Source organism: Lygodium microphyllum, chromosome 4 (assembly GCF_053477565.2).
Source record: "Lygodium microphyllum isolate KBCC chromosome 4, Lygodium_microphyllum_v1.1.10, whole genome shotgun sequence".
Classification (NCBI taxonomy): domain Eukaryota; kingdom Viridiplantae; phylum Streptophyta; class Polypodiopsida; order Schizaeales; family Lygodiaceae; genus Lygodium; species Lygodium microphyllum.
Genome location: NC_141138.1, coordinates 7,550,483 through 7,578,388, shown reverse-complemented (window position 1 = coordinate 7,578,388; position 27,906 = coordinate 7,550,483). Strand labels below are relative to the sequence as shown.

Here is a 27,906-nt window from a genome sequence, read left to right as displayed (position 1 = left end):
AAAAGTAAGATAGTATAATAATAAATCATTTATATAGTTAATAAGATTAACATATCAAAATTAGTTTGAATTAGTAAATATAGTAGCAACTATGCAAAGCATTGGCATGAGGCAAGTTTGTATGACTTAGGTGTAAAGCACCTTTATGAAAATCCTTGCTTACTTGGATATATTCACAACTTGCCATTGACCTATCCAAAACTTAATTATCTATCTTTTATTTAGAAGTACAAAAATCACTATTTAATGTACCCAAGTCCACAAGTGTGAATCTTTATTCAAGGTAATACAAGTTTCTTTCAATTAATATTTATAACACTTGTGATGTCTCCCCTTGATTAATGACCAACTTACAATTTTGTCCATTCGTATCAATCACCCTCGATTATCAACAATTACAACAAATTTACACAACAAACACAAGTAGCATATTAGATATACTGTAGTTACCTTGTCCATTTTGTGCTCTAAAAGTATGAAGTGCTACAAAATAGGTTGAGGAGATCAAGAGACAAGTAAATACCTTAGAGAAGTCTCAAGCCTCAGTGTTGTATCACAAAACATCCAACCTTCATTATTGTGAAGACCGATGAAAACTCCCAAGTATTTATGTGTCATGCTAATATCACACGAGCAATGGGTTCAAATATGCCACAAAAACTGGCCTCTTGAATTTCTTTAAATGATCAAGTGTTCTTTTCATGTGTCTTTCCAAACAATGAAATTGCCAGACATATAAAGAGAGGCAAATGTGAAGAACGAGAGTGTATGATGTGCAAGAGTGTAGCTTCGAATTGTGAAGCTTACAAAATAGTTTCATAAAAGCAAGATTTGAAACCAGTCAGTGGGGCGATAAAACAAGTGCTTTGCCACTAGGGTAGCCACTTGATTACACGGAGAGTATTTGTGGGTTGATAAAATAAGAGGTTTACCACTAGGATAGCCACTTGATTATTGAGAGAGAGGTGTACACAAAACTAAAGAAGAGATCAGAAGTGGGAAGAATTTCCTGAACAGATATTGAATATAGGATGAAAGGGATGATGGATCCCAAGATTCTACAAATAACAGGGCCTTAGACTAGGTAATGACCAGCTTAATTAAACATTCTGAAACAGCCCGTGGCTAAGCCTAAAGTATATGCTCTGTATTTTTGCTCATTATTCTTGAAAAGTCGTGCCCTTTTAACAGCTTTGTTTTGCAAGGTTCTCATAAAAAAGGCTGACATTAGAGTGCACCTTAATTTTACCTGGGTCAAATCCAATAAGCTGCAGTCCATCCAGACTCTTAACTCGAGAAAGAGCAACGTACACCATTCCACACTCGAAGGCTCTTGACAGGTCAGTCTCCACCTTGTCAAGAGTCATTCCCTGACATTTGTGAACACTTAATGCCCATGCAAGGATTAATGGTACCTGAATCCTACTTGCAACCTCCACACCACCGTCTTCTACTGTCTCCTTCTCCGGGCCAATGGTCATCGTCATCTTGGCAAAGCGTACAACTGGCCATTGCTTTGTGGGGCTTACTTTGGGAGCCACAGACTGTAGTTCTTTATTGTCTTTATCAGGCATCCACTGTGAGGTAAAATCTATAACAACTCCCTTAGCACCATTCACCAATCCAGCATGTGTGTCAAGGTTCTTAACCAGCATCACCTGTGCTCCAATGCAAAGGTGTAGCTCGTTTTCTGTCTTCATGTTGCCAAGTGTGTACTTATAAAGTGGAGTGCGGGCCTCATCTTGGGCATAAAAGATGAAAACATCCCCTGTTAAAGCCCTCAACTCCTGTGCATTTTCCTCTTTCACATCAACCTTCAAAGGATACAATCTTGTTGGTGCAATCCCTGAACCATCATCAGCTAAAACTCGAAAACACTTTTTGAGACTATTAAGTGTTTCAGGAGTATGTGCTCCTTTCCTTATTTCATTCAAGACTTTAATGAAGCCTCCATCAGACTGTCTAAAGATATGCTTCAGTTCAACCTGCAAATCAAAGCAATGATTCCAGCATTCAGCTTCAAAAGCAAAGTACTTCCGAGGATTTGGGGGATTCACGGGAGGAAGCTGGAAGAAATCCCCTGTGACAACAAGCTGCAAACCTCCAAAACATTTTGCATTGTTCCTCACGCCCCTTGCTACACACTCAAGTTTGTCAAACAGCTCCCCATCTATCATACTGATTTCATCAATTATAAGAACATTTGCACGTCTCCACCGGTTCCTGGCTTCCTTTTGACCCAAAACCTTCCCTAAAAGTCTGTCAGGCTTCTCTTGTCCAAGACCAATGCCAGCAAACGAGTGCAAGGTAGTTCCATGTAAGTTGCAAGCTGCTAGACCAGTTGATGCCGTAATGAACACAGATTTAGGATCCAACTTCCTTTTGAGCATCCTTACTATATAATTAAGCACAAAGCTCTTTCCAGTCCCAGCTGAGCCTGTCATAAAGACAGATTTTCCTGCTGCCACTGCTTCCAAGACATTCATTTGCTGCATTGTAAATTTTAATGGTCCATCGTCATGTTCTAGAGGACTTGTTGAAACAGGTTTACTGATATTAAACCTATCACTCAGCCTTCTCCTTAGATGTCCAACTGGACCTCCACTGAATGGGATATATCCTTCCCAAGGCAAATCATCCTCATCCAATGAGTTACCTGTCAAGGGGATATATTCTTCCCATGGATCATCCAATAAGTTCTGCTCTTCCGAAGAACACTCATGCTTAAGTGCAACATCCTGTCCCAAGTCACTATTTTCGGCTTCCAAAATGTCGCCTTCAAAAGTAAAGAGAGCAAATCGTGTAAACAATCAAGCCATATAACCTTTGAAGGACTAGGAATTGAAGATCTCCCTCCCCTATTCATTCTCCCCCAAAACCCCAAGAAACCCCTCATCTCTAAAATGGAGGACCTTAACTAGGCTGAGTTTGGGCACAAATTTGACCACGTTAGAGAGCTCAATATGGGGCATCACTTTTTAAGTCAGGCCATCCTAGTAAGGTGTTGGCTTTAGCTTCTAGCTCTTAGCTTGTTAGTTTGTTTCTTTGTTTTCCATAGATGATCTCACACACACACACACTCTCTCTCTCTCTCATAGGTAATTGTCATAATTACGAAAAAAGTACAAGATTACATGATGGCTCTCGGACATCGTGCATAAACTCGCTTTACAGAAGATCAAATAACTAAAAGAGTACAAAAGTCACAACAAAGATTGCCATATGCCAAGGGACCAAGTCCTCCCTAAAAGGAGATCAGTGTGCTGAATAAGGTCAAGCTGCCAAGCTGCCAATGTAGAAGACCTTTTAGATTATCTCTCTCTCTCTCTCTCTCTCTCTCTCTCTCTCTCTCCCCAAAAAAAAAAAACCCAAAAACCTTTCTCCCTCTGTTAAAATCTGCTGTATCTCTGCTGTTATCTCCTGTTTGTGACCTCCGTCAAAGTCTATTGTAAACATTGGAGCTCTGATTGCATGTCATCTTCTTGCATTTGTTTTGCACCTTACCCCCCTAAGAAAACCCCGCTCCACCCAAAACCCGCCCCCCCCCCCCCCCCGCCCCTCCCCCAAAAAAAACCCCGCTCCATCCATCCCACCCCACCTCACCTCAAAAAACCCTGCTCAACCCACCTCACCCCCCCACGACACGGCACACCCTCATCACCCCCCCCCCCCCCCCCCCCCGCCTCTCAAAAAACCCCCCACCCCCCAAAAAACCCCACTCCACCCTAAACCCCTCCCCCCCCCTCCCTACCTCACCTCACCCCACGACATGGCACACCTTCCCCCCCTAAGAAAACCCCGCTCCACCCAACCCCCCGCCCTCCCACAACATGGCACAATCCCCCCCTCACAACATGGCACAACCCCACCCCACCTCACCCCCCCACGACACAGCACACCCTCATCCCCCCCCACCCCCCCCTCCCCGCCTCTCAAAAAACCCCCCACCCCACCACACCTCACCTCAAAAAACCCCACTCAACCCCCCACCTCATCCCCCCAAAAAACCCCACTCCACCCTAAAACTGGAAAAACCCCCCTCCCCACCTCACCTCACCCCACCCCACCCCACCTCACCTCACCCCCCCCACGACATGGCACACCTTCCTCCCCTAAGAAAACCCCGCTCCACCCACCCCCCCGCCCCCCCCACAACATGACACAACCCCACCCCACCTCACCCCCCCACGACACGGCATACCCTCATCCCCCCCCCCCCCCCCCCCGCCTCTAAAAACCCCCTCACCCCACCCCACCTCACCTCAAAAAACCCCCTCAACCCACCCCACCTCACCCCCCCAAAAAACCCCACTCCACCCTAATCCCCCCCCCCTCCCCCCCACGACATTGCACACATCCCCTATGTGAAGACCCCCAATAAGAAGCCTCCAAGTGAAAACTTTCCCCTGATAGGGAAGCTTGGCCTTCCACTATCACGGGAATGTGAATTTTTATGCTTTGATTAGCATTTTGATTTAGTTGCAAATCAAATGTGCAATTTGGTCCTAGGGCATTTATTTGACCAATATATAGCAATGGTGACACTGGAAACTAGGCGCATTAATTATTCAATTAATGCTAATTTTAGGGAAAATAATGCATTAGACCACTTGGAGGTCAAAAAGGCCTAGCCAATTTAATTGTGGATGGACACAATTAACTTTTTGTGCAGGGTCCAAGGCTAAAACTAATTTTTAGAATTATTAATTATGAAAATTGCTGAAAAATGGATTAGAAAAGCTACCACTCAGCAAAAGCAAAGGGAAGGCTATTTTGTTACTTATTGTGTTCCTCCTAAGTTTTAGTGTGAACATGCCCTTATCCCACAAGCACTTTTTACCTTCTAGCTAGAGAAGGGTTTTTCCCCCCCATATGAACACCCGTCAATAGGTGTGGTACTTAGTACCTTAGGGACTGTACTTTCATTAATTCTCACATAATGGATGTGACCTTCTAGCACTCTCCTCTCTTGCTCTTCACTTGTTCACACCGAGTATGTATGTGTGAGTATGAGCATACTGCTAAATCCTAACCTAACGGTGGTTTTAGAGCCATACATCTCAGCTGCGCTGCTGCCACTTTGCTCACGTGCCGCCATAGCCACCATTGAGTCTCAAGCTCCACTACTCTCTTTCTCAGTCTGCATGCCACTTTCAATTTGAGCTCAGCTGCCTGATGCATTCTCTATCTTGTGTACCCATATAGAACCAGCTCAAGCTTGCACCAACAGTATTGTCTCACCATGCCAGCCTGTCCACGTTCAGTTCAATAGTCCCAACAAGCTAACACGATAGCTCCAAGGTAGGTCCATTTTCCCACGTGCAACATATTCAGGTTGCGATACCCCGTCTCCTCATGTTTAGTCTGTTTTTCCACGTGCACATGTCCACATTTCCGGCTTACGGGCTACACACCATGTCGCCTATTTGCCTCGATATCCTGCTCAACAACACATTTCCCTTGCACGCACACCGACAAGCTGCCTTGGCTGCATGCTGCACACCAATAGCTCTCCTCGAACCTATCGCATGCAAATCCACTACCCTACCACGTTGAATCCAATGCCCAATAGTCAAACATTAAATTATTATTATTTCCCAAGCCTTAATCAACAATAAGCCACTTAAAATTGCTCCTGTTTACACGCAATGCCCCTTTCAAACACAAATTTTGAGAATTTAGCATCAAACCTCTCAATTTTCCTCAAAATTCTTCAAGGATTTTGAAGCTTTGCTAGAAAATCCCAAATCTCACCAAAATTTTGAAAATTATGCATTTGGTGCTCAGAAATTGCTCGGTCTTGTGCCAAATTTTAGGGCTTTTCACATTTGAGCTCAAATTTCACCAATTAAATTTTGGATTTTTTGTAAAATTTCCCTAAATTCACTGATATTGAGGCCAATTACATATTCTACATCGACATTCGCGCACATTGGAGTTATTTCAACCAAATTTCTTCATCAATGCCATCAATTTTTCAAAAATTATGAGTTTTTGGTCTTTTCTTTGTTATATTTATGTATTGCAACAACAAGCAATGGCAAGGCAAAATGATTTGCTCAACATGTTTGGGAACTCACACAAATTAGATGGCACTAATTATCCCATATGCACATACATGATGACGCATGTACTTGTTGCCAAGCAACTTTGGGATTAGATATATGGTTCAAAAGTTAGGCCCACAAGCCCAACTACACAGAATGTCACAAGTTCTTCTACCTCATCCACTGTCACCCATGGATCTTTTGCTCCAACTCCTTCTGCACCTCCCAATTGAAATGTGATGGGCATGATGCCCAAGCTCATGCTTTGATTGCACTCTCATGCAAGAGACAAGTTATCCTACATATTCAGCCGTTCACAACGGCCAAGGATGCTTGGGATAAGCTTGCTTGGCTGTATTAGATGCACAATGAGACTTGTACTGCATAAGCAACTTGAGACGGAGCACATGACAGAAGGTGATTCTATGGATGCATGCATTACACGTGTTAAGGATATTATGAAGCAACTTGCTAATATTGATGAAATCATTCCCAATGTATCTCTTGTATCTACGGTCTTGACTAGACTACCTGATACTTATTAGAGCTTTGCCACTACACTTTGTTTACTTGCAAAAGGAGATGCTAATGCATACACATTTGATGACTTGATATCACTATTCTTACAAGAAGAGCAATCAAGGCTGAATTGCCTAATATAAGTATGGATAATCAAGCATTTACAGCTAGCCATTGAAACAAAGGGAAGTCATGGTAGCCCTCGAGCTCAAAAAATAAAGGCAAAGCAACTTCTTCAATGGACTCCTCAAGCACTAAGGCTGATGGTGCTAAGAAAAAGAGATACAATTATTGCACGAAAAAGGGGCATATTATTGAATAATGCAAAAAGAGGATGCCAAGAAACAATCAAGCACGAGTATTGCTAAAAATTCAACAAATGCAAATGATACAACCACACATTTGGTAAGCTTCAATTTTATGCCTTTGTTGTGCCTTGTTTGTATGAACCTTCTTCACATGAGCATGGTCTTTTAGTTGCTGAAAATTACAGCACATGGTATTTTGACAATGGTGCTTCTAAGCACATAAAATCCTTTCGTGACTTGTTTGTATCATATGCAAATGTATAAAAGGGGTATCCATTGTATGTGCAAACGATGCTTCATATCCAATTCAGCATTGGCCAAATTTGACCAAATTCCATTCCTGAGTGGATGGAAAACTATCATGCTTGAAAAGGTGTTGTATGTGCCAGGCATTTTAAAAAAATTGTTCTCAATTTCAGCCATTGCATGTGTTAGTTTTGTGGTTAAATTCCACATGGATCAATGTTGTGTCTACGATTGTAATGATAGGGATGCTCTCATTGTCACTAGTACTTTGTACAATGGACTCTATCAACTTGATTTATATGAGAGGAGAGTATCAAAGGATGCATTACAGGTTAATGCCACCATTGTGGATGACACTGAGTTATGGCATGCTCAATTTGGTCATCTTCATTATGGCAGTTTACATCACCTAAAAAGAGAAAATATGGTGCTTGATCTCTCTCCGTTGAAAGCACTACTCGTAATGTATGAAAAGTTGTGTATTTAGTAAAATGCATCGTGCTTCATTTCCCAAAGGTAGAGCTACACATGCTAATTAGAAATTACAACTTGTGCATAGTGATGTTTGTGGGCCCAAGCATTTCAAATCCATCAAAGGATACTTTTTGTATGCTTTAAAACATTATTGGCCTTGGTTGAAAATGGCAATGGATGCAAGATGATTACACTATGTACTAATCAAGGGGAGAAATATATGTCACGGAGTTCAACTCCTTGGTTGAAAGGGGCGTTATCTATCAGTGTACACTATGCTTTACACACTTTAACAAAACAGTGTGGCTAAAAGAAAAGATCACACATTAATGAAAATGGCACATTATATGCTATCACACAATAAGCTGCCCCCAAAGTTTTGGCTTGATGCTATCATGTGTGCAGTAGATGTGCTGAATTGCAACCCAACTAAAGCATTGGTTGAATGTATGCCTTATGAGGCTTGGGATGGTTGGAAACTAGTGGTGTCACATATTCATTGTTTGGCATATGCTTTGGTGCCACAACCACAAAGACATAAATTGAAAGACAAGGCTGTCAAATACATTTTTATTGGTTATAGTGCAGAAAGTAAAGAGCATTGCTTGTACCAACCCTCCACCAACAAGATTTTTGTTAGTAGAGATGTGGTATTCACTATACATGCTGGTCAACCCTTCATGGATTCCAAAAATCAGCTCAATGTAGGGCCTATGGACATGTTTGACAATTTGTTACCTTTATTTCAGCAAAGTGAACCTAATTTTGGTAAGTTTCAACAACCTATTAAGGGTTTACAGCAACAAATGCATGCTGAATAGCAACATGATTTTCAGCCCATTGATAAAGGCATTGCTGATTATGAAGTGGCCAATGAGAGAGTGGCTAATATTTTGGAAGCCAAAACAATCCCTAGATGGCTATGGCTATTAGATACGTTGGGGGACAGCAAACGACCTACTCCTCTTCCCCATAGAACTAGAGCAACCACTCGCCATGGATAGGGTAACTTGGTTGCGCATGCACTTGTAGCTATTGCATGCAATGAAGAACCTATTTCTCTACATGATGCTTTACAAAATTAACATTGGATGGAAACTATACAATCAGAGTTTAACTCTATTGATAAAAATGGCACATGGGAGTTACGTGACTTGCCCGTTCACAAGCATGCTACAGACACTAAGTGGATTTACAAATTAAAATGCAGATTTGATGGTAGCATTGACCACTACAAGACGCGGCTTGTTGCCAAAGGGTATGCCCAATAGCATGGGATTGACTACGATGAGATGTTTACATCCACTTCACGTATGACTACCATTCACAATGTCATTGGTTTGGCTGTTGTTATGATTGGCATATGCATCAATTGGATGTGAAAACTGCTTTTCTGAATGATGATCTTCATGAGGAGGTTTATATCAGTCAATCTCCTAGCTCTGTTCCAAAAGGGTCACAAAGCAAAGTGGGTTGTTTGTACAAGGCCTTCTATGGTTTAAAGCAGACACCTAGAGCATGGTATGAGAAGATACATACATGGTTGATTGCTCTCGGCTTTTGTAATTCACACATTGAAAGCACACTTTATATCCGCAAAGATAGGGATAGCCTCTTGATTCTCATTCTTTATGTGGATAACATGTTGTTGACTAGACCTTGTGAGACCCATATTTCAGCCTTAAAAGCTGAATTGCAGCATGCTTTTGATGTGACAGATCTTGGCCACTTGCACTACTATGTTGGCATACAATTTACTACAGTTGAGGGGGGGGCATTATTTTGCAACAATCTGAGTACATTGGGCAACTTCTTGAGCGTTTTCAAATGCAAGACTGCAAGCCTATCTCTACTCCCGTTGAGACATGCCATAGGTTTACACTTGAGGATGCAAGAGAACTTTTGATGCTTCACTTTTATCAGCACATTATTGGCTGTTTATTGTATTGGTGTAATACATAGCCGGATATTTAGTTTGGGGTCTATCAATTAGCACGCTTTATGCAAAGCCCTAGTACTACACACTGGCAAGCAGTTAAATGTGTCTTTTGTTATCTCAAAGTCACTCAAACATTGGCCCTTTTTAATCCTAGATGTTTTAATCTTGTTGATAACATTTGCTTAAGTTATTAATCAAATGTGCAAGGTTATTTAAGCATATGTGATACACATGATAGTTATTTCATGGTAACAAGCTAAGGACCCCAAGGATGCAATTGAAAAATCAAATACAAAAGTTGTAATGAGTCATGCCTGACATGTACCAGGTGGTACTCGGTATCAGATTTGAGCCTAGATCAATTTATTGGCCACTAATGTCAGTGGTGACATTAAAGACTAGGCATTAATTAATTAATTAATGTCAATCCAAGGATCAATTACTGCTCAAAGATACTTGGAAGGCAAATTGATCTAGCTAATTTAATTATTGACTGGTGAAATTAATTTTTTAAGCACTAGAATAATTATTAAATTAATTTTTAAAATTAATATTTTAAACTTTAATTTAATTAGTTAAATAATGCTAAAAAATTGGGTTAACAGTCTACCACTTGACAAAACCTGCCCATGCAAGTGGGAGAAACGTTTTTAGGAGCTGGAAATCTATTTCAACCATTATGAGAGAGGAGGCTATTAGAGAGCAAGGAGAGGCTAGTGATGTGATTTGCAGCCACCAAGGATCAGTTCTACAGCATGTGATAACAGTTTAGAGCCCTCCAAGAGCAAATGACATCAACCAAAGATCCTTCTAGTGCAAATAATAACATATAGGAGGAGGGAGCTGTCTTTTTGGTGGTCCTCAACTATAGATGATAGCTTCCATGTCTATTTGAGCAAGGCAACAGTAGCTTATGAGTATTTCTCGCAATGAAACTTTGAAGTTTTTCTCTACAACATTCTCTCTCATCCCCTAGCCCTCTCTCAAGGTATCTCACTATTTTTCAACAATTTGAGTCATCAGAGGAAAAGATTTCGATCAATCTCTGCTATAAATCCTAAATTACAACAAAAATTAGGGTTTTAACAATTGCCTGGAGATGTGTACTCAGAATTAAGAGCCTAGGACTTGAATTCCAATAGCTAAATTTGAGGAATTTCAAGGAGATTCAAGAGACCAGCCAGCCAATATCAAATTTGGGGCTGAATTTGTCTTTTAAGGAGCAGGGTGAAGACCAATCCCTAAGAAAACCAAGGGGCAATTGGTTTGGAGACTTGCTAGTCAGTTTTGACAACAATAGACACTTGGATTAGCGGAGGAGATAACAGGATCTCAGGCCCACTATGTTTGGAACTCATGGTATTAATGTTGGTCATACAAATTCTTCATATTGTGTTGGTCATGAGGAAAAATGTTGCTAATAATGCATGCAATGTATAGGAAAATATATATTAGTATGGTTGGTAGTATACAAATTCCCATGGACAGTCACATTGCAATGGTCCAAAGTATGCAAACAATAATGCTTCCTAATGCATCTGGTACTCCTAGCATGTCAAGTACACACGAGGGGCTAGTCAATTGGATGCAACGTTGCATATTAGTTAAGTTGGAATTGTAGCAATGTAAAAATATAAAGCATCGCAATGCTTAAGGAGAAGAAAGGCCTACAACCTAGTGGAGATTTGAGGCAAGTAAAGTTAGAGATAAAGTTTCCACATGCTTCTTAAAAGCTTCAAAATTATTCACCAATGGATGCAAAATGAATGGAAGTGGCAATAGAAGAACGATTAAGGATGTGAACTGTAGTAGCCATAGCCTCAACCCATAGGCACTGAGGTGTCTTACAATACTCCATCATAGTATGGGCCATCTCGATCACACTGTGATTCTCTCTCCAAGATGCCATTCCCCTAAGGGTTGTTTGTATTGGCAAACTCTTGGTGAATATCATGATCTGCACAAAAACGAGCAAGCTCATTAGAAACAAATTCTCCACTCTTATCCGATCGTAAGGTCTTCAACTTCCGGCCCAATCGATTCTCCTCAAAGAGCAACCAATCCTTAGAGTTGGAGAAAGCCTCTGACTTCATCTTCAAGAAATAAGTCCATGTCATCCTACTGTAATCATCCACGATGAGCATGAAATACAAGCTCCCGCAAAGGGACTCCGTTCTCATCACTCCACAAAGATCGATAGAAACAAGCTCCAAGGGTACGAAGACCGCCTCAAAGCCTTGCTGGGAACAGCACCACGAGTCTACTTCCCACAAATGCAGGATATACAAGGCTACTAGCTCACCACAATATTCAACAAACCTTGAACAAGTTGTTCCTTTGACGCCTTCCAAAAGTAATCATAATTAAGGTGGCCAAACTGAGTATGTCAAAGCTCGAACTAAGTTTGTGAGGTAAGAAGAAGAGAAGGTAAGGGAGAATAAGACTGCAATGTAGATTCCATTCTCCTCATAACCTGAAGAAAAAACATGTCTCGATCCTCAATCAAGAATCCGAAAAGAATCCTCATCAAATTCGACCAAAACACCGAGGACACAAATCTTGTGCACTGAAAGTAGATAGTACCCCAAGGGCAGCACATAAAGTACCTCAGATGTATGGGTACCACCACATCCAACTGGAATAAGATACATATTGCCCTGTCCCTGTATAAGAATAGACGAACTGTCACCAATGAGAATTTGGCCATACGAAGACCGTAAATAAGCAACACCTGCTGAAAAACGAGTCATGTGCCGAGAGGCACCACTATCAACAATCCACTCCCGAGTGAATAGGGCTGTCAACACAGCATTAGAAGCCATCAAGGTCAAATCCTCAACCACTTCCAAGTGAAGGAAAGCAACTATGAGGGAGCAGCCACTCCTCCAGAATCCTTTGAAGATTTCTCCTTCTTCTCCTTGTCGGGCAAACCTTCTTCCAGTGACCTATTTTGCCACAAATGTGACAAGTAGACTCTTTTTCTTTGTCCTTCTTAGATTTGTCCTCCTCCTCCTTCTTTTGGTCCTTCCGCTTTTTCAGAGAGGATTGACCAACCAAGGCCTCAGATTTAGAAGCATTGGTCCCTTTCGATTGCTCCTCTTAGTCCAAGACCGTAGGAACCAACTCTTCCTCCCGAAGAGTCTCAGACTGTCCTGAAGCAATCAAGGTGGAATAAAAACCACTAAAACACGCTGTAACTGTGAACGAAGAGTTATTGCCATATCTTCAAAAGTGATCATCTTCCTTGCATTTTGAACCTCCATATAAAGTTGCCTCTGTAGGGACCGGTTAGGCACGGAGATCAAGATAAAATGTCGTTGTGCGCAGTGAGAGCCAAAGAGAGTGAGAGAGAGCAAAGTAGAGAGTGAGCACGTTTTCAGGTACAATGACGAGTGTGTACCTTTAGGTTTTTAGATAGATATATATGTGTAAGTACAAGTGCTAAGGGTGTGTTCACACCTGAGCACATTTAAAAGGCACGAGGCCTTTATTCCCAACAACCTCCCACCTAAAGGCAATGTGCCTTAAGAGGAGAAAAGAATCAGCTAAGTCTAGGTATGTACAAAACTGAAATACATATATCTATCCAATTCCCATCATCTGTCGGCAATGAGCAAACCACTCTGCTGGAAAACCCTTCGTGAGAAGGTCTGCAGGGTTATCATCTGTATGCACTTTGACAAGCTCAATGCTCTTGCTGTCAAGTACATCTCTAATAAAGTGGTACTTCACTTATATGTGCATAGTCTTTGCATGAAAGACAGGATTCTGTGCTAGCATGATAGCACTCTGACTATCACAATGGAGAACAAGTAACTCTGTGATGCCAAGCTCTCCCACCAGACGTGAAAGCCATAAAGCCTCGTTACATGCCTCAGTGGCAGCCACATACTCTACCTCTGTAGTAGACAATGCAAAACACTTTTGAAGCCTGAAGATCCAAGAGACTACTCCTCCTGTGAAAGTAAACACATACCCAGAAGTGGACTTCCTGCAGTCCACATGACCAACATAGTTTGCATTCGTAAAGCCAACAACAGATGCCTTCTACTTTCCAAAGCCGATGCACAACTCCTTTGTGCCTTTGAGGTATCTCATAATACCTTTCACTACATCCCAATGCTTCTTGCCAGGGGTTGCCGTGTATCTGCTAACCACTTCCACTGCAAAGGCAATGTCAGGACGTGTAGCAACCATAGCATACATCAAACTGCCAACAGTTGAAGCATATGGTTATCTTGGCCATTTCAACCTTCTCATCATCAAATGTAGGGCTATCCTCTTTGCACTAAGTTTCACATATGGAGGCAATGAAACCCCAATTGTTTTCCCCCCCTCCATATTGAAATGTTGCAAAACTTTGAAGATATACTCCTGCTGAGATAGATAGAGTAAGCCTTTCGATCTATCTCTAAGTATTCGCATGTCAAGAATGTGATTTGCATCACCAAGATCCTTCATGTCAAAGCTGCCATGAAGATTTTGCTTCAATGAATCCAAGGCATGAGTATCCCTGCCAGCAATCAGCATATCATCAACATACAAAACCAAGATAATCAAGTTGCTATCTGCTGCCTTCTTGGTGTACAAGCAGTGATCCACTTGACTTCTATGAAAGCCTTGGGACTACATGAATGTATCAAACTTATGATACCATTCTCTTAGTGTTTGTTTCAACCTATACAAACTCCTTTTGAGTTTACATACCATTTTTTCCTTCCCTTGTTCAACAAACCCTTCAGGCTGCTACATATATATGTCTTCATCCAAATCACCATGTAAAAACGCAGTCTTTACATCCATTTGTATGAGCTCCATATCCTCAACTGCAACCAAGCCCAAAATGGTTCTCAATGTAGTCATCTTGACTACATGAGAGAAAATCTCATCAAAGTCGATTCCATGCTCCTGCTTGTACCCCTTTGCAACCAATCTTGCTTTGTACTTGGGTGAGGAACCAGAAGTGACCATCTTGTAAACCCATTTGCATGGAAGGATTTTCTGCCCTTTAAACAACTGCACCAAGTCCCAAGTGCCATTTTTTTCAAGAGATTCCATCTCTGACAACATGGCTTTGTACCATTTCTTGCTGTCATGTCTGTCCATTGCTTCCCTGAAGCAAGACGGTTCACCACAATCTATCAACATGACATAATCAGCCACATTAATTACACCAAGAACAAACCTATTAGGTTGTCTAGTAGCTCTAGACAATCTCCTAACCCAATGGTCATTGTTTGCTGGCTGTTCCTGCAAATTTCCATTTTCAACATGCTGCCCTGGCATTTCAGCCTGCAAATCAGCATTAATAGCTTGTTGTCATGGCTGTTCCTGCACATGTAATGGCTCATTTTCATGGGCAATAGCTAGCTGATCATTTCCATTTCCTGCATTTACAAGTTCATTTACAACAGGTATTTGCTGCAAATACAACGAGCACATTTTGCTGTCCAAAATGTATTTCTTCCCGGAATACAACCCTACGGACCTCCTCTATCTTTTCGGGTTGTTTGTGCATGCGATCTTCCCGGAATATAACGTCATTGCTGCATACTAATTTCCTTTTCTCGGGATCCCACAATCTATACCCCATTTCACCCTTGTCACCATATCCTAGGAAAATGCATTTACAGGACTTTGACTCAAGTTTGCTGTGTTTTTCTTTATGAATGTGCACAAAAGCCTCGCAACCAAACACTTTCAAATGAGCATATGAAGGTGGCTTGCCCGACCACGCTTCTTGCCCAACATTGTCAAAGCAAAGACACTTAAGTGTCTTATCTGTCTGATTTTCAGCCAATGCTACGAATTTTTTAAACTTATCAAGCACTTCATCCTTGCTACGAATGGGATAAACCCATACCTTCTGTGTAGCATCATCGACAAAATTGACAAAATATTTCTTTCCCCCTAAAGATAATCCTGGCATTTGACATACATCCGAATGTACTAACTCTAGAGGAGAAGATTTCAAAGAAAGAGACTTTTTGTGAGACATCTATGCATGTTTGCTATAAGTACAATGCTCAAAATCAGCATAACGAAGACAAGGCAAGTAACCCAAACGAAAAAGCACTTTCATTCATGTTTGACTCATGCATCCCAACCGGCCATGCCACAAAGAAACGCTTGGCTGCTCGGTCACGGCAACAACATGGTCACGCACACTAGATACATGAAGTGGATACAAAGCATTACTCTTGCAATCTCTAGCAATAATCCTAGATTCCTTACAGATCTTCCATTTTCCATCACCAAAGGTGGTATGAAAACCATCATCATCTAGCTGCTTGTGCTAATCAAGCTCTTCTTGAGCTAAGATACATGCCGTACATGCTGAAGTGTAAAGACAAAGCCATGCTGAAACTGTAACTGCACACTGTCAATACCTGCAATCTCACATGCATAGTTGTCCCCAAGATGGGCAACACCATGTGGGGTATAGGCGGAAAACCACTACGATGAGGGGTGACATGAAAGAAAGCACCTGAATCGAGAATCCAGGTATGCATGTCATCATCAGTATCTGCAAGTAAAGCATGTGCACCAAAGTGTGAAGAGACAGAGTACGTCACTCCCACTATCACTGTCATGAGTGACTACATTCACCTCTTCAATTTTTACACTGCTCTTCTTAGGTTGATTGTCCTTCTTCTCTTCCTTGTTATCATCTGTCTTCTTGCCTTTTCCTTTCTCTTTCTTCCATTTGTAGCAATCACGTGATTTACTACATCCCTTGCTATCATATTTGCCACCTGATTTACTACATCCCTTGCTATCATATTTGCCTTTCTGTTGTGATCTGCCCCTAGTATGCAAAACACTGGAAGACTTATTGGATGCATTGTTTTGCCGATTCATTTCTTCCATAAGTAGAGCACTCTCTACATCAGCATACAAAAGAATCACATTAGAATTGCTCATAACAGTCCTGAATGTATCCCAACTCTCTAATAGAGTGCAAAGCAAGAAAGTAGCCTTAAATTCCTCATCAATCATGAACTTCAAGGCAACCAGCTGGCTGAAAATGGAGTTAAACTCACTCAAGTGAGTAGACATTGCTGTACCCTCTTTTATATGCAAATCCATAAGCTTTTTCAGACAATACACTTTGCTTGCAACACTCTTCTATGCATACAGTTCTTCCAGTCTAGTCCATACAGCATATGCAGAATCCAAACCTTCAATGTTGAACAGCAAGGCATCAGAAATCGATAGCTCTATGGTTGAACGTGCAAGCTCATTTAACTCATCCCAATCGTCCTATTCCATGTCTGCGGGGTTTGCCCCTTTGGTTTTGATCAGCTTTGCCTGCTTCTTTTGCAACAGGATATTGTAGTACTGCTTTTGCCAAACTGCAAAGTTATGTGCGCCTTCAAGCTTCTTTATGTGTATTAGATTACTACTGTCATTGCTGCCAGCCATGATTTTCAGCCCAAATGTGACCAAAAAAAGCAAATGCAGGCCCAAAACTGTCACCCAAGTGACCAAGGTACAAACAAGTATCAACCAGCAATAAATAACCACGTAGAAGCACAGATTTCAGATCTGTAAATAAATTTTCAGAAGCACCAAGCCACGTGCTACAGCATTCCACAACTGATTACAGCTGTTCCAAGGGCATATGCTTACATGAGAAATCCCAAATTTTAGCTGAAATTTCTTTTGTACATGTAACCACGGGCATAAAATTTGACACACACGGTCAAAAGACCCAAAATTTTTGTGCTCAAAGCATCAACCTCACATCTGCATTTTCGCTGTCATGCATAGGACAGGCCAATTTTGCCAAAATAGAGTAATTTCAGCAAGACCCCCAAATTTTACCAAGTGTTGATGTCCAAATTGCGTGGAATTCAACCTGCATGTACATAAACTGACCAAATGCTGCACAAATTTTGCCCAAACCGCAAAAGCCCCAAATTGCACGAGGTCCAAATTGGATTAATGTCGAGAAATTGGATTAATTTCAGCCCAATTTGCGCATGTACATGAAAAGCCCAAATATCGGGGACAAAATGTCACAAAATTCCTATGCTTCCTTACTTTTTTTTTTGGGGTCTTCATGCATCGTTATTTTGTCGGGTCGTAAGTTGCCAAGTGGTGATTAGCTATTTGGGGTGTTCCACCTGTCTGGACTTGTCTTTCGCTATTGACATTCGTTGGTGCAGCTAATCTATGCCCTTGTCCTTCCTTTGCTTCCTTTGATCTCTTCCTTTGTGCCACAACCCATTGTTGTTATCATAGTTGCCAAGAAACATGTTTCATAATGTTAGGAAACTTTTTTCAAGGTGTTTCATGTGTAGGCCATCTCATAGGCTTTACGTCGATGTTGTTGCAATTTCTAAGATAGATATCACTATTGCATCTTGCTCGCACCAAATCTGGACAAATCCCCAAATTTTCCAAGTCCTACAAGCACTAGTTTTAGTGAAATTGAAAGAATTTCACTAAAATGTGAAAAGCCCCAAAATTCCTGCACAAATGTGCACCAACTTTGCAATTTCTGAGTTAGACTATCCAATTCTGTGTTGAGATCCCCAAATTCGGGAAAAGCCCCAAATTTTTGGCTCAATTTTGCACAAATCTGAGATTTTGTGCTTGCGAGCGCGAACCTTGGTTAGAGAGGGGGAATTTCAAAAGATTTTGAAGAGAAAAAAAATTTGATGACGGGTTTGTTCACCCGTCACTCATGCGCCGTGAGCCCCACTGCGGTTCCAATCCATCGCGTGCCTGCCGTCGCACATCGTCAGCACCCACTGGTCCCGCCCCGCTGGTCGTCAGTTGCTGCCCGTCAAGAGCCAGCTCCTGCCCCTGTCACGTATTGGACCCGTGTGCTGGTTGCCTCGTCGATCTGCAACTGCTGCCGTCGCTCCCGATGGACACGCTACTAGGTCTGGTCTCCGTCAGCCAACTAGTCGTCACGCAGTCTTGTCGCCTACTGTCGCCTGCCTGCCAGGTCAAAAATGACCTGTCACCTACCTTGGGTTTCCGGACTGTCGACTGACGTGCAAAAGCAAGCTTCTTCTCTTGTACAGACCTAATTCGCACTTATTGAGAAACGCGAACGCCGTTACCAACGCTCTGATACCAATTTGTAGTGACGGGTCAGACACGAAGATCGAGACAGTGAGTCATTACGTGTAGCGGAGACAGAGAGAGTGAGAGAGAGCAAAGCAGAGAGTGAATACGTTTTTAGGTACAATGACGAGTGTGTACCTTGAGGTTTTTAGATAGATATATATGTGTAAGTACAAGTGCTAAGGGTGTGTTCACACCCGAGCACATTTAAAGGCACGAGGCCTTTATTCCCAACAACTTGTTGATATGCTCCCGCATAGAAGATGACTTGGTGACACTCATGGTCCGCATCTGCACTTCCAAAGAAGCTTGCTTTATGGCGGTCATCCGATTGTACATCTCATCAAGCTCCCGCCATATCTCCTGGGCGACTGTCAAATGTCCAATATGAGAGATAACAGCTTTAGTACAAGAGAAAAATAAAAGCCAGCAAATGTGAGCATTGAGTTTGTCCCAATGTGCTCTTGCCTTTGCCAACTCCACCTTATCACTAGGAGAGAGTCGGAACTCATCTCGCAAAGAATGACGATGAATAGCCTCTATTACAAGCTCCGCCAAATCATATGACTCCAAAATGGCAAGCATCATGACCCACCAAATACGGTAATTCTTGCCATCAAGCTTTGATTTGATGGAAGAGCCGATAAGACGCCGGACACCTTCCGGTCGATGATCGCCTACAACTCTGTCTCGACCTCAAAAGAGATCTTCACCTACAATGCCTACACAAAACACAAAAAGCACCTCCCTCTAACTATGAGAATACAACTTGCTAGGCCTCTTGTTCGCTCGTCCTGCTTCTCCTTTACCCGCCAGAGGCAATGAAAATGTAAAATCTGCACTTGAAGGCCCAAAACGCAGCCTTCTTCCTTCTCTAACAACAAAAACCGGTGTAGCAACTTCAGCAAATCTTCTCCTTTCTCGCACACCCACGCTCACCTCAATCTTGTTCTGATGCACAGCCCTCTTGCTCACACCTGAACGCTAAAAACGCAGTCTTGTGTCACACTGAAATCTCCTCTTCAGATGGGTCCACCCTAGGTCAATCCTTCAATGCTCTAATACCATGTCAATGTGAAGTAATGTAGAAGCGAATGACCAAGACAAAGAGTGAACAAAGAGAGAAGAGAGAGAGAGCGAGTGAGTGAGTGAAACGCAGAAAATCTGCAGCGAAGAACGTTGTATAAGGACGCAAAAACATACATAGATGCAGAGAAAATATGTGCGTATGTCTCCACCTTAAAGATCTCAATCTTTGTCAGCCCCGAGGGTAGCCTCCACTGTTTGCAGCCTGAAATCTGTGAAAACAACTATTTGATATTGCTGAAATCAAGGCCAATAAATAGGCCAAGAAAAATGCCAAAAATAATGCAAGTTGGCTGCATTTAATGCAGCCGACTAGACAACGCTACCCAAACCTGCACTACGACTACAACAAACCTGACCGACTATGCCACGTGGCATCTGCACTCCCTTCCGCCTACTGTACGAACTGACTGCCACGTAGACTGCCTGAAGAAACTGTTGAAAGCTGCTCAGATCTAAATGTGTGTGTCCAAGGAATGCCAATCTCTAACAGACTTGGCAGACCATCCTCAGTTGTTGCAACATTCTCAAGAGATCTCAGCATTTCTTAACCATTTTGAGCATATCACAACCAAATTTGGTGGACCACAAAGAGATCTCTAATGTAAACCCTAAATTTATCTAGAAATTAGGGTTTGATAGCCACCTTGAGACCCGTGCCAATTGGTGAAGGCATCATACATTGAATTCAAGACCTGAAATTTGTGTAGTTGTCAAGGAATTCAGATGCTAGCCCATTCATTGTAATTTGGAGCAACATTTGGCCAATTGGTGATTCCATTTGTGCAAGTTCTAGGTGAAAAATCAAGGGATAATTGGCTCGAATTGATTATTGATTGTTGCTATAGCAAAGAGGCTTTTTGAAATAGCAAAGGAGACTGTGAATCTTAGCTTGTACTCATTCCATTAGCAATCAAGGTAAAGAAGTACCGGAAGAGGTGCCAATTTTGGGGCCAACAGGGTGTCCAATGTCCAAGATTATTAAGGTAAATTGTGCATTTCAATTTATGTTTATTTGTTGATTGTTGTAATTAAGTGCTTAATCAAGGAATTACCACCCTCTTTAAGAAGGAAGGTTGGTTTTAGAGTGCCAACTAATCCACACTTGGTGAGGGCTGAGTAGCATTCCCAAGCCATGAAAAACCCAAAAGTGTAGGGACAGGAGGCTAAACTGTCAGAAGTGGTGCAGCAATGGAAGCATAAACATAAGTTGTAATAAACTACTGAAACACAAGACAAAAGAGAAAGGCAAAGAAAGAACACAATACAGATGAGAACTCAAATGTATGCTCGAGAAATGGAATCCATATATCAGACACGAGACTGTCGCATACAACGATGAGTCACTGGCTGCGTGGGCACCGACACTGGCTCCTCTCTCCATGAGAACTCCAAGTAGTGAACTGACCAACTGAGGAGGAGAAGCCCAGAATAAATAGGCACAAATAATGCCATAAAATATGTCAGGTCGGCCAGCATTTAATGTTGGTCGGCCAGCAATAAATGCCCAATATGACCATAAAATGACACAATTAAAAAATGCCTAAATAACCTAAATAACGTGCCCAAGCCTCTGCAGCTCAGACTCACACATGAGCTGATATATTTGCTAGCATGAACCTCCATCATGGAGACACCACCCAGCTAAGGAAAAGACAAGGTTCCAAAAGGCCTATCTAAGGATGGACATCCCGATGTGATGTGTGAAGACATGTAAGGTGCACTTAATGGAGGCTTAAAGGATGGTGTAGCAAAACTAGTGGGTGGGATGGTTGGGAGATTAAATGGATTTGTCATCTGTGTAGATGTGGGAAATGTGTTAGGTTCCTTTTGTCCATTAAATGCAAATGATAAAACAAATTAATCACCAAAATCAAATTAACTATGAGATGTAAAAACTAAAGGAAAAGATGAAGAAGGAGCATTCACCATAGTTTCTTGCAAAAAAAATTTACCATTTCTTGAGTTCAAGAAGAAAAATCTATCCTCTTTAGGGCTTACGAACCAATACTTGGTATAAAGAGTTCCTTCATCTTAAGCATCACTAATATCTTGTGAAAAAAAGCAAGTAAACTCAAATGATTGAGAAGTGGTAACATGTGTACGTAACATAGAAGTGAATGAAGGTGGAGAAAAGTGTAGAGAACATGGAAGAAGTAAGGATAGACATGATGGTGGTAGAGAGGGAAATGGTTTGTACTCCATGCCAATTTTCACATCAGGATGGCTAGTTGTCACGAGGACATGAAAATTTGATGCTTTGCTTATGTTTAATTGACATTTGATTAAAGGATTAATCAAATGTGCAATTAAAAGATGCACATGTGAGGTGCAAGCTACTTTTTCACAGTTGAAGGCCGAAGGACCCTGTGAAAAAGATGGGTGTCAAAGACAAAAGTTGTAACAAGTTACACTTGTTAGATTCTAGGTGAATTTTGGTGTCAGTTTGCCCCTAGGACCATTAATTGGTCATTAAGTGTCAGTGGTGACACACGGGACTGGGCATTAATTAATGGATTAAAGCTTGTCCAAGGGTCAATTAATGCATGGGATCACTTTGGGCTGCAAATGGCCTAGCCAATTAATTTTTGGATGGGTAAGGTCAATTTTCTGGGCATGGATTAAGGGCTGAATTAATTTTCAGAATTAATTAATTTTGAAAATTAATTAAATGGCTGGAAATTGCTGAAAATGGATTAAGAAAGCTGCCACTTGGCAAAACTTATGTTGGAAACCAGAGTTGCAGCATTGGAATGTGTGCACAAGAGGAAGAAGAGAGCTCAAAGTACAAGAATGAAATCTTGCTTACTAAGTTGCTTAGAGTACAACTTGGGTACACTCTCCCACACTTGATAGTGACCCATAGGCTGTTTATATGGCCTTTGCCAAGCTAGGGTTAGGGTTTCCCCTGCCCCTAGGGCTATTCACACTCATCTGCCCTTATACTCCCTTGCTTATAGTGGGTTCCTATGCCTTCCTTCTAACACCCCCCCTCAATGCCAAGGTGGCATTGGATTACAAAGCATGTAAGAGGTTTCCCCCTTTCTTGGGATGCCTTTATAAATCAAGCTTACAAGGTTGTTTTAGGTAGATGATTTAAATAATCAAAACAGTCGTGGATTGGAGGCATAGTTGGCCACCAATTCTTTGGGTATATCAAGAGTGTTGGGGCATTTACTAGTGGTATGCCCTGTCTTCTTGTACTTGTTACATTTCATCTTCTCGGGATACTTCTTCCAGCAGTTGTTTACAAGATGTCCTTTTTTCTTACAGAAAGAACATCTAGTGAGAACTGTATGAACCAATACTTGATCAGGGGAATTTGAAGTTGCCTAACTGTTGCTGCTTTCTTTGTGGTTCCTCTTTTCTTCATCCAAACAGGATTGAATGGTACTTGCCAATGTAGGATCTGGAATGTTGGTGAGAGTGGTTACAAGAGTAGGAAACACCTGTTTTACAGTTTTAGGAGAATAGCAATAGCATCTTCTTCATGTATTGGAGCTTGTACAAAGACAAGCTGTGCCATAAGTCCCTTCATATGAGATGAATTTTCCCAAATCTTTTCCTGAACGATATTCCAAGCTAAAGAATTCAATTTTAAGGAAGATTTTAGTATTTTTGCCAGTGGCTCCATAGAGCTTTTCAAGCTCATCCTATTTTTCTTTAGCAGTGCTTAGTTGATTAACATGATGAAGTGTAACATTATGATTTCTTGAGCATGTTGGTCATCCTCTATATCAACCAGATTTGCAGAGTTTACAGCTCTACTGCCTTGAATGAGAGGCCAATACCCTCTCTCCATCATTTTGTATTTTATAAGTACCTGCCATGGGTGGAAATCTTTGCCATCAAACTTTCGAATTTGAGGACGGACATCAACATATGTTGTGGTCATTGGGAAGGTCTTACCACTTGTTAGGACAAGGGCAGTGTCTAGTCCCTTACAAACTTTCCACTAAATGCGGAAGCAAATCAGACAATTTGAAATCAAAGTTGCAATGAAGAGAAAGGCTGAAAATCATATAAGTGTAATATTTCAAAGTATGACTATGGTGGTCCTTTCTTATGTGCAAACTTCTTCCGAGGTTTAATAGTCTTTTTAGGTTTTAATAAAGTAAACCTAGACTGGACTTCAGGCTCCTCCTTGTGGTATGGCTTAGTGGATGAAGCTTGTGTTGGACAAGGTTGGTCTATGATCTCAATGCTTGTTGCTGATGATTCCGAGGAGAGTACAATGACACTCATGCTTTTGATTTCATTGACCAGTGTACTTGAAACAAAGTCACTCACGGTATGCAATACACTTCTAGTGTATGATGGTCTATGTGTTATTTGTACACATAACCTTACAACAATATACGAAGAGGAATAAAAAAACTCACTGGATTTTAGTGAATCCCCAGCAAGCAAATGATTAGATGATTCATGATTAGTGTTTAGAAAACACTATTGTCAAGCTTAGTGAAGTGCTTGAATGGAACCCGGTTGGAAGTCGGCTTCCCAATGCTAAGTGATGTCCATTGAGCATGCCCAAGAGCTTTAGAATCTGGAATAGGCTTCAGAGACTCTGCTTCAGTGATTAGAATCACTGTTAATGAAGCTCAGAGTGAAAAAATGACAAAATATCAAGCTTGGAGCTTGTTGGCTATAGCTGCCTCAAAAAGCACAGTTAGGGTTTGGCAGAGATCTCTCTCTGTGAGAGGAATTTCCAAGAATCCTTGTAGATGAGGATAGCCCACTAGAGGGGCTATCAAAGCCCCAAGATAGCTGCTAGGATCGCGTCGCCTGCTGCGTGTAAAGCAGCACGAATTTTGCGCTGTCAGAAACTGTGCCTGTTTCTAGGAATCACGCAATGCCGGCCTCACACGTGGACAATGTCAAGGGTAGACCTGACGAGGAGCTGCGCCCTGATGTGGGGAAGAGATCTCCAGAAGAAAGCACAGGCTGATATGGCCTCCTTTGTTCTCCCCAAGTCCTCCAATGGAGGTAGGTTGCAGGCAGCTATGGAGGAAAGAAGGATAAGATGAAGGAGGTAAAGGCTCATGTGCACTTAGTGATAGCTGAGGCTGAGGGAAGCTGAGGAGATCAGAGATGGCTCTGATACCATGTTGGAAACCAGAGTTGCAGCATTGGAATGTGTGCACAAGAGGGAGAAGAGAGCTCAAAGTACAAGAATGAAATCTTGCTTACTAAGTTGCTTAGAGTACAACTTGGGTACACTCTCCCACACTTGATAGTGAACCATAGGCTGTTTATATAGCCTTTGCCAAGCTAGGGTTAGGGTTTCCCCTGCCCCTAAGGCTATTCACACTCATCTGCCCTTATACTCCCACTCCCTTGCTTATAGTGGGTTCCTATGCCTTCCTTCTAACACCCCCCCTCAATGCTAGGGTGGCATTGGATTACAAAGCATGTAAGAGATTCCCCCCTTCTTGGGATGCCTTTATAAATCTTGCTTACTAAGTTACTTAGAGTACAACTTGGGTACACTCTCCCACACTTGATAGTGACCCATAGGCTGTTTATATAGCCTTTGCCAAGCTAGGGTTAGGGTTTTCCCTGCCCCTAGGGCTATTCACACTCATCTGCCCTTATACTCCCTTGCTTATAGTGGGTTCCTATGCCTTCCTTCTAACAACTTACCCATGCAAGTGAGGAAAAGATTAAATAGGGCTAAAGGGAGAGGAAAATCTCGTTTTTTCATTTTGGAGCTGTTGGAAAGAGGTGTTGGACTGTTGCTGCCAGCTTTTGGGGCCAATTCCCAGCCATTGGAGACCATTTTGGTGATGGAGATTGCATATTCTTGACCTTGGGAAGCTAGCAATTGCTGCTGATGCACTTTCTCCTGAAGATTACAGTCTCTGATGCTCCTATTGTTGTTGGTGCATCTGTTTGGGGCTGGTACAACAGGGCAGCAGCTGATTTTGATCAGTTCTTCGCGACAAATCTCAGAATTTTCTCTCTTTACAGCATTCTCTCATCTCCTTCAGCCTATGCTCAGCCATTATCAACAATTCTTAGCCATTCGGAGGAGATCCCAGCCATTTTTGGTGGGCTGATCTGTAATTTCTCCAGTAAACCCTAATTTACAGCAGAAATTAGGGTTTAGCAGCCACCTTGGGATCCGTGCCAGAGATTGAAGGCTCAAGGGACTGAAATCAATAGTAGCTGATAATTGAAGATTATCAAGGACTGAAATCAATAGCTGATAATCGAAGATTATCAAGGGATTTCAGGAGCCAGCCTATCCCGAATTGATTTGGGGCAGCATTTGGCCAGCCAAGGGTCAAATTGAAGAAGAAGTCATGGGTGAATCAAGGGGCAAATGACCCAAAAGGCTTGCTGGTCATTTATGACAGAAAGAGCAATTGGTTAGCAGGAGGAGATTGAAGAATCTCAAGTTGTACTCCTTCCAGTTGAATGAAAGCTAAAGAAATACCACAAGGGGCGCTAGTTTTGGGGCCAACAAGGAGTCTACTGTCCAAGAATATTATGGTAAAGTGTGTATTTCATTTTATGTGCATTTATTTATTGCTGTAATTAACTATTAAATCAGGTTATCACCACCCATTCCAAGAAGGAAGGCTGGTTCCATGGTTCCATTGCCGGGATAATCACTCAATCTCTTGATTTGGTGAGCCCGAGGCACCTAATTACAAGCCAAAGCTTTGTGCTAGTGTTGATCTTTGTGCTCAGCTAAGAAATTACAGCAAGATGTCTTCATACAATGGCTAGCAGGTTGGCAATTAGGAGGATTTCAAAGCAAAGATGACTTGACTGTTTATATCTTCCATAGAGAAAGAGAAATTAGCCAAGAGGCAGTATCAATTGGATCAAAGAAGCCTATTTGTTAGAGGTTATACCAACCAATCCTTGAACCTTTCCATGTGTGTTGAGAGTGTGAGAGATGATGCAAAATTGCACATATACATCTATGGTCTAGTGCCTAATTTGCCAACTGATGTTATGGCCCAAAGACCCACCATACTATTCCAGGCTATTGAATTAGCTAAGAGGTATGCTCGTAAGTACAAGAAGGGTATCCATATGCAAAAAAAAATTGGATAGAAAAGGGTTGTTAATAGATAAGGCAACTTTGCTGGCAATTATGGTAGATCTAGCCCTTCATTTGGCAACCCCAAAGTCCCCACAATGCCTGATCTTGGACAAGGCATGAATCATGGACAGCATGCTGAAAATGAGGTTGAAGGCCAAGATGTTGGACCCTCAATGCAAAAAGAGGATGATGATCAACAAGGGGAAATGGAATTCGATGATGCATTCAAGAATCAAATGAGAGCAACAGCCAATATCTTTGCTGAATTGGCAAAAGATCCTCAGTTTACTCGGTTTTTTAACTCTCCTACAAAGGACAACAAGGGCAAGAAGAGAAAATCCTCTTCTAGAGCTTCGGGACAGTCAGATGCACCAAAGAACAAGCGATGCTCCTAAAGATGCTCATGGTGAAAAGCAGTTGGTGCCAATTGGGCAAGAAATGCAAATGCAAGTTCATGATGTAAATGCTAATCCTATGGTTTTTGGACAGCAAGGTTTGCATGAGAATTTGGGACAGCTAGCTTACTTTGGTGGTAGCACAATTTTTCATGCTATGGTGGGTGAGCGACCGAATGTGGGAATGTATGGCACACCTCCCCATAACTTTCAACAACCAATGCATGGCTTGCATAACCCAATGTACTCGGATATGGCTCATGGAATGCATGATCTGATGCATGGCGGCATCGATATGATGCCGGGTGTGCAAAATCACGCATATGGGCAAGCATCGATACCCCGCCGTGCTTTTGGGGCTCAAGGAATAAGTGCTGGTCATGTCAATGCTCTGTTTAATGCTGGCTATCATGGAAATTGCCTCTACACTAGCGGATACACTATACCTTTCTTGTGAGCTTGTTGAGACCTTTTTATGCTGATGTGCCTAAGGATGTATCTACTGAAATTCAGTCCAATGTAGAGGAGCTGAATGAGATATTGGTATCCAAGCAGATTTAGGCACATAAAGAGAAAAGGTCAAAGGTAAAGCTTCCATAAGCTATTGGGTGAAGATTCACAATTGTTCACCAATGGATGCTAAATGGATGGAAGAGGATGACTTGGCAGACCATCCTCAATTGTTGCAGCTTTACCTTGATGCCTTTCAGTTAGAGCCGACTTTGGATCGGGCTCTTTCAGGTTCAGCAGGGCA

General features: G+C 41.8%; 1 protein-coding gene across 1 annotated transcript in view; it reads right to left on the bottom strand.

The window, feature by feature from the left end:
* Nucleotides 1-645: 645 nt before the first annotated feature.
* The window catches only part of LOC148036772 (ATP-dependent DNA helicase PIF1-like), a 33,591-nt gene continuing 6,330 nt past the window's right edge, over nucleotides 646-27,906 (bottom strand). The window contains exon 2 of the mRNA XM_087675650.1: nucleotides 646-2,776. Coding sequence (XP_087531776.1) covers nucleotides 1,185-2,776 — 1,592 coding nt within the window. The 3' untranslated portion in view covers nucleotides 646-1,184. The remainder of the gene's footprint in view (nucleotides 2,777-27,906) is intronic.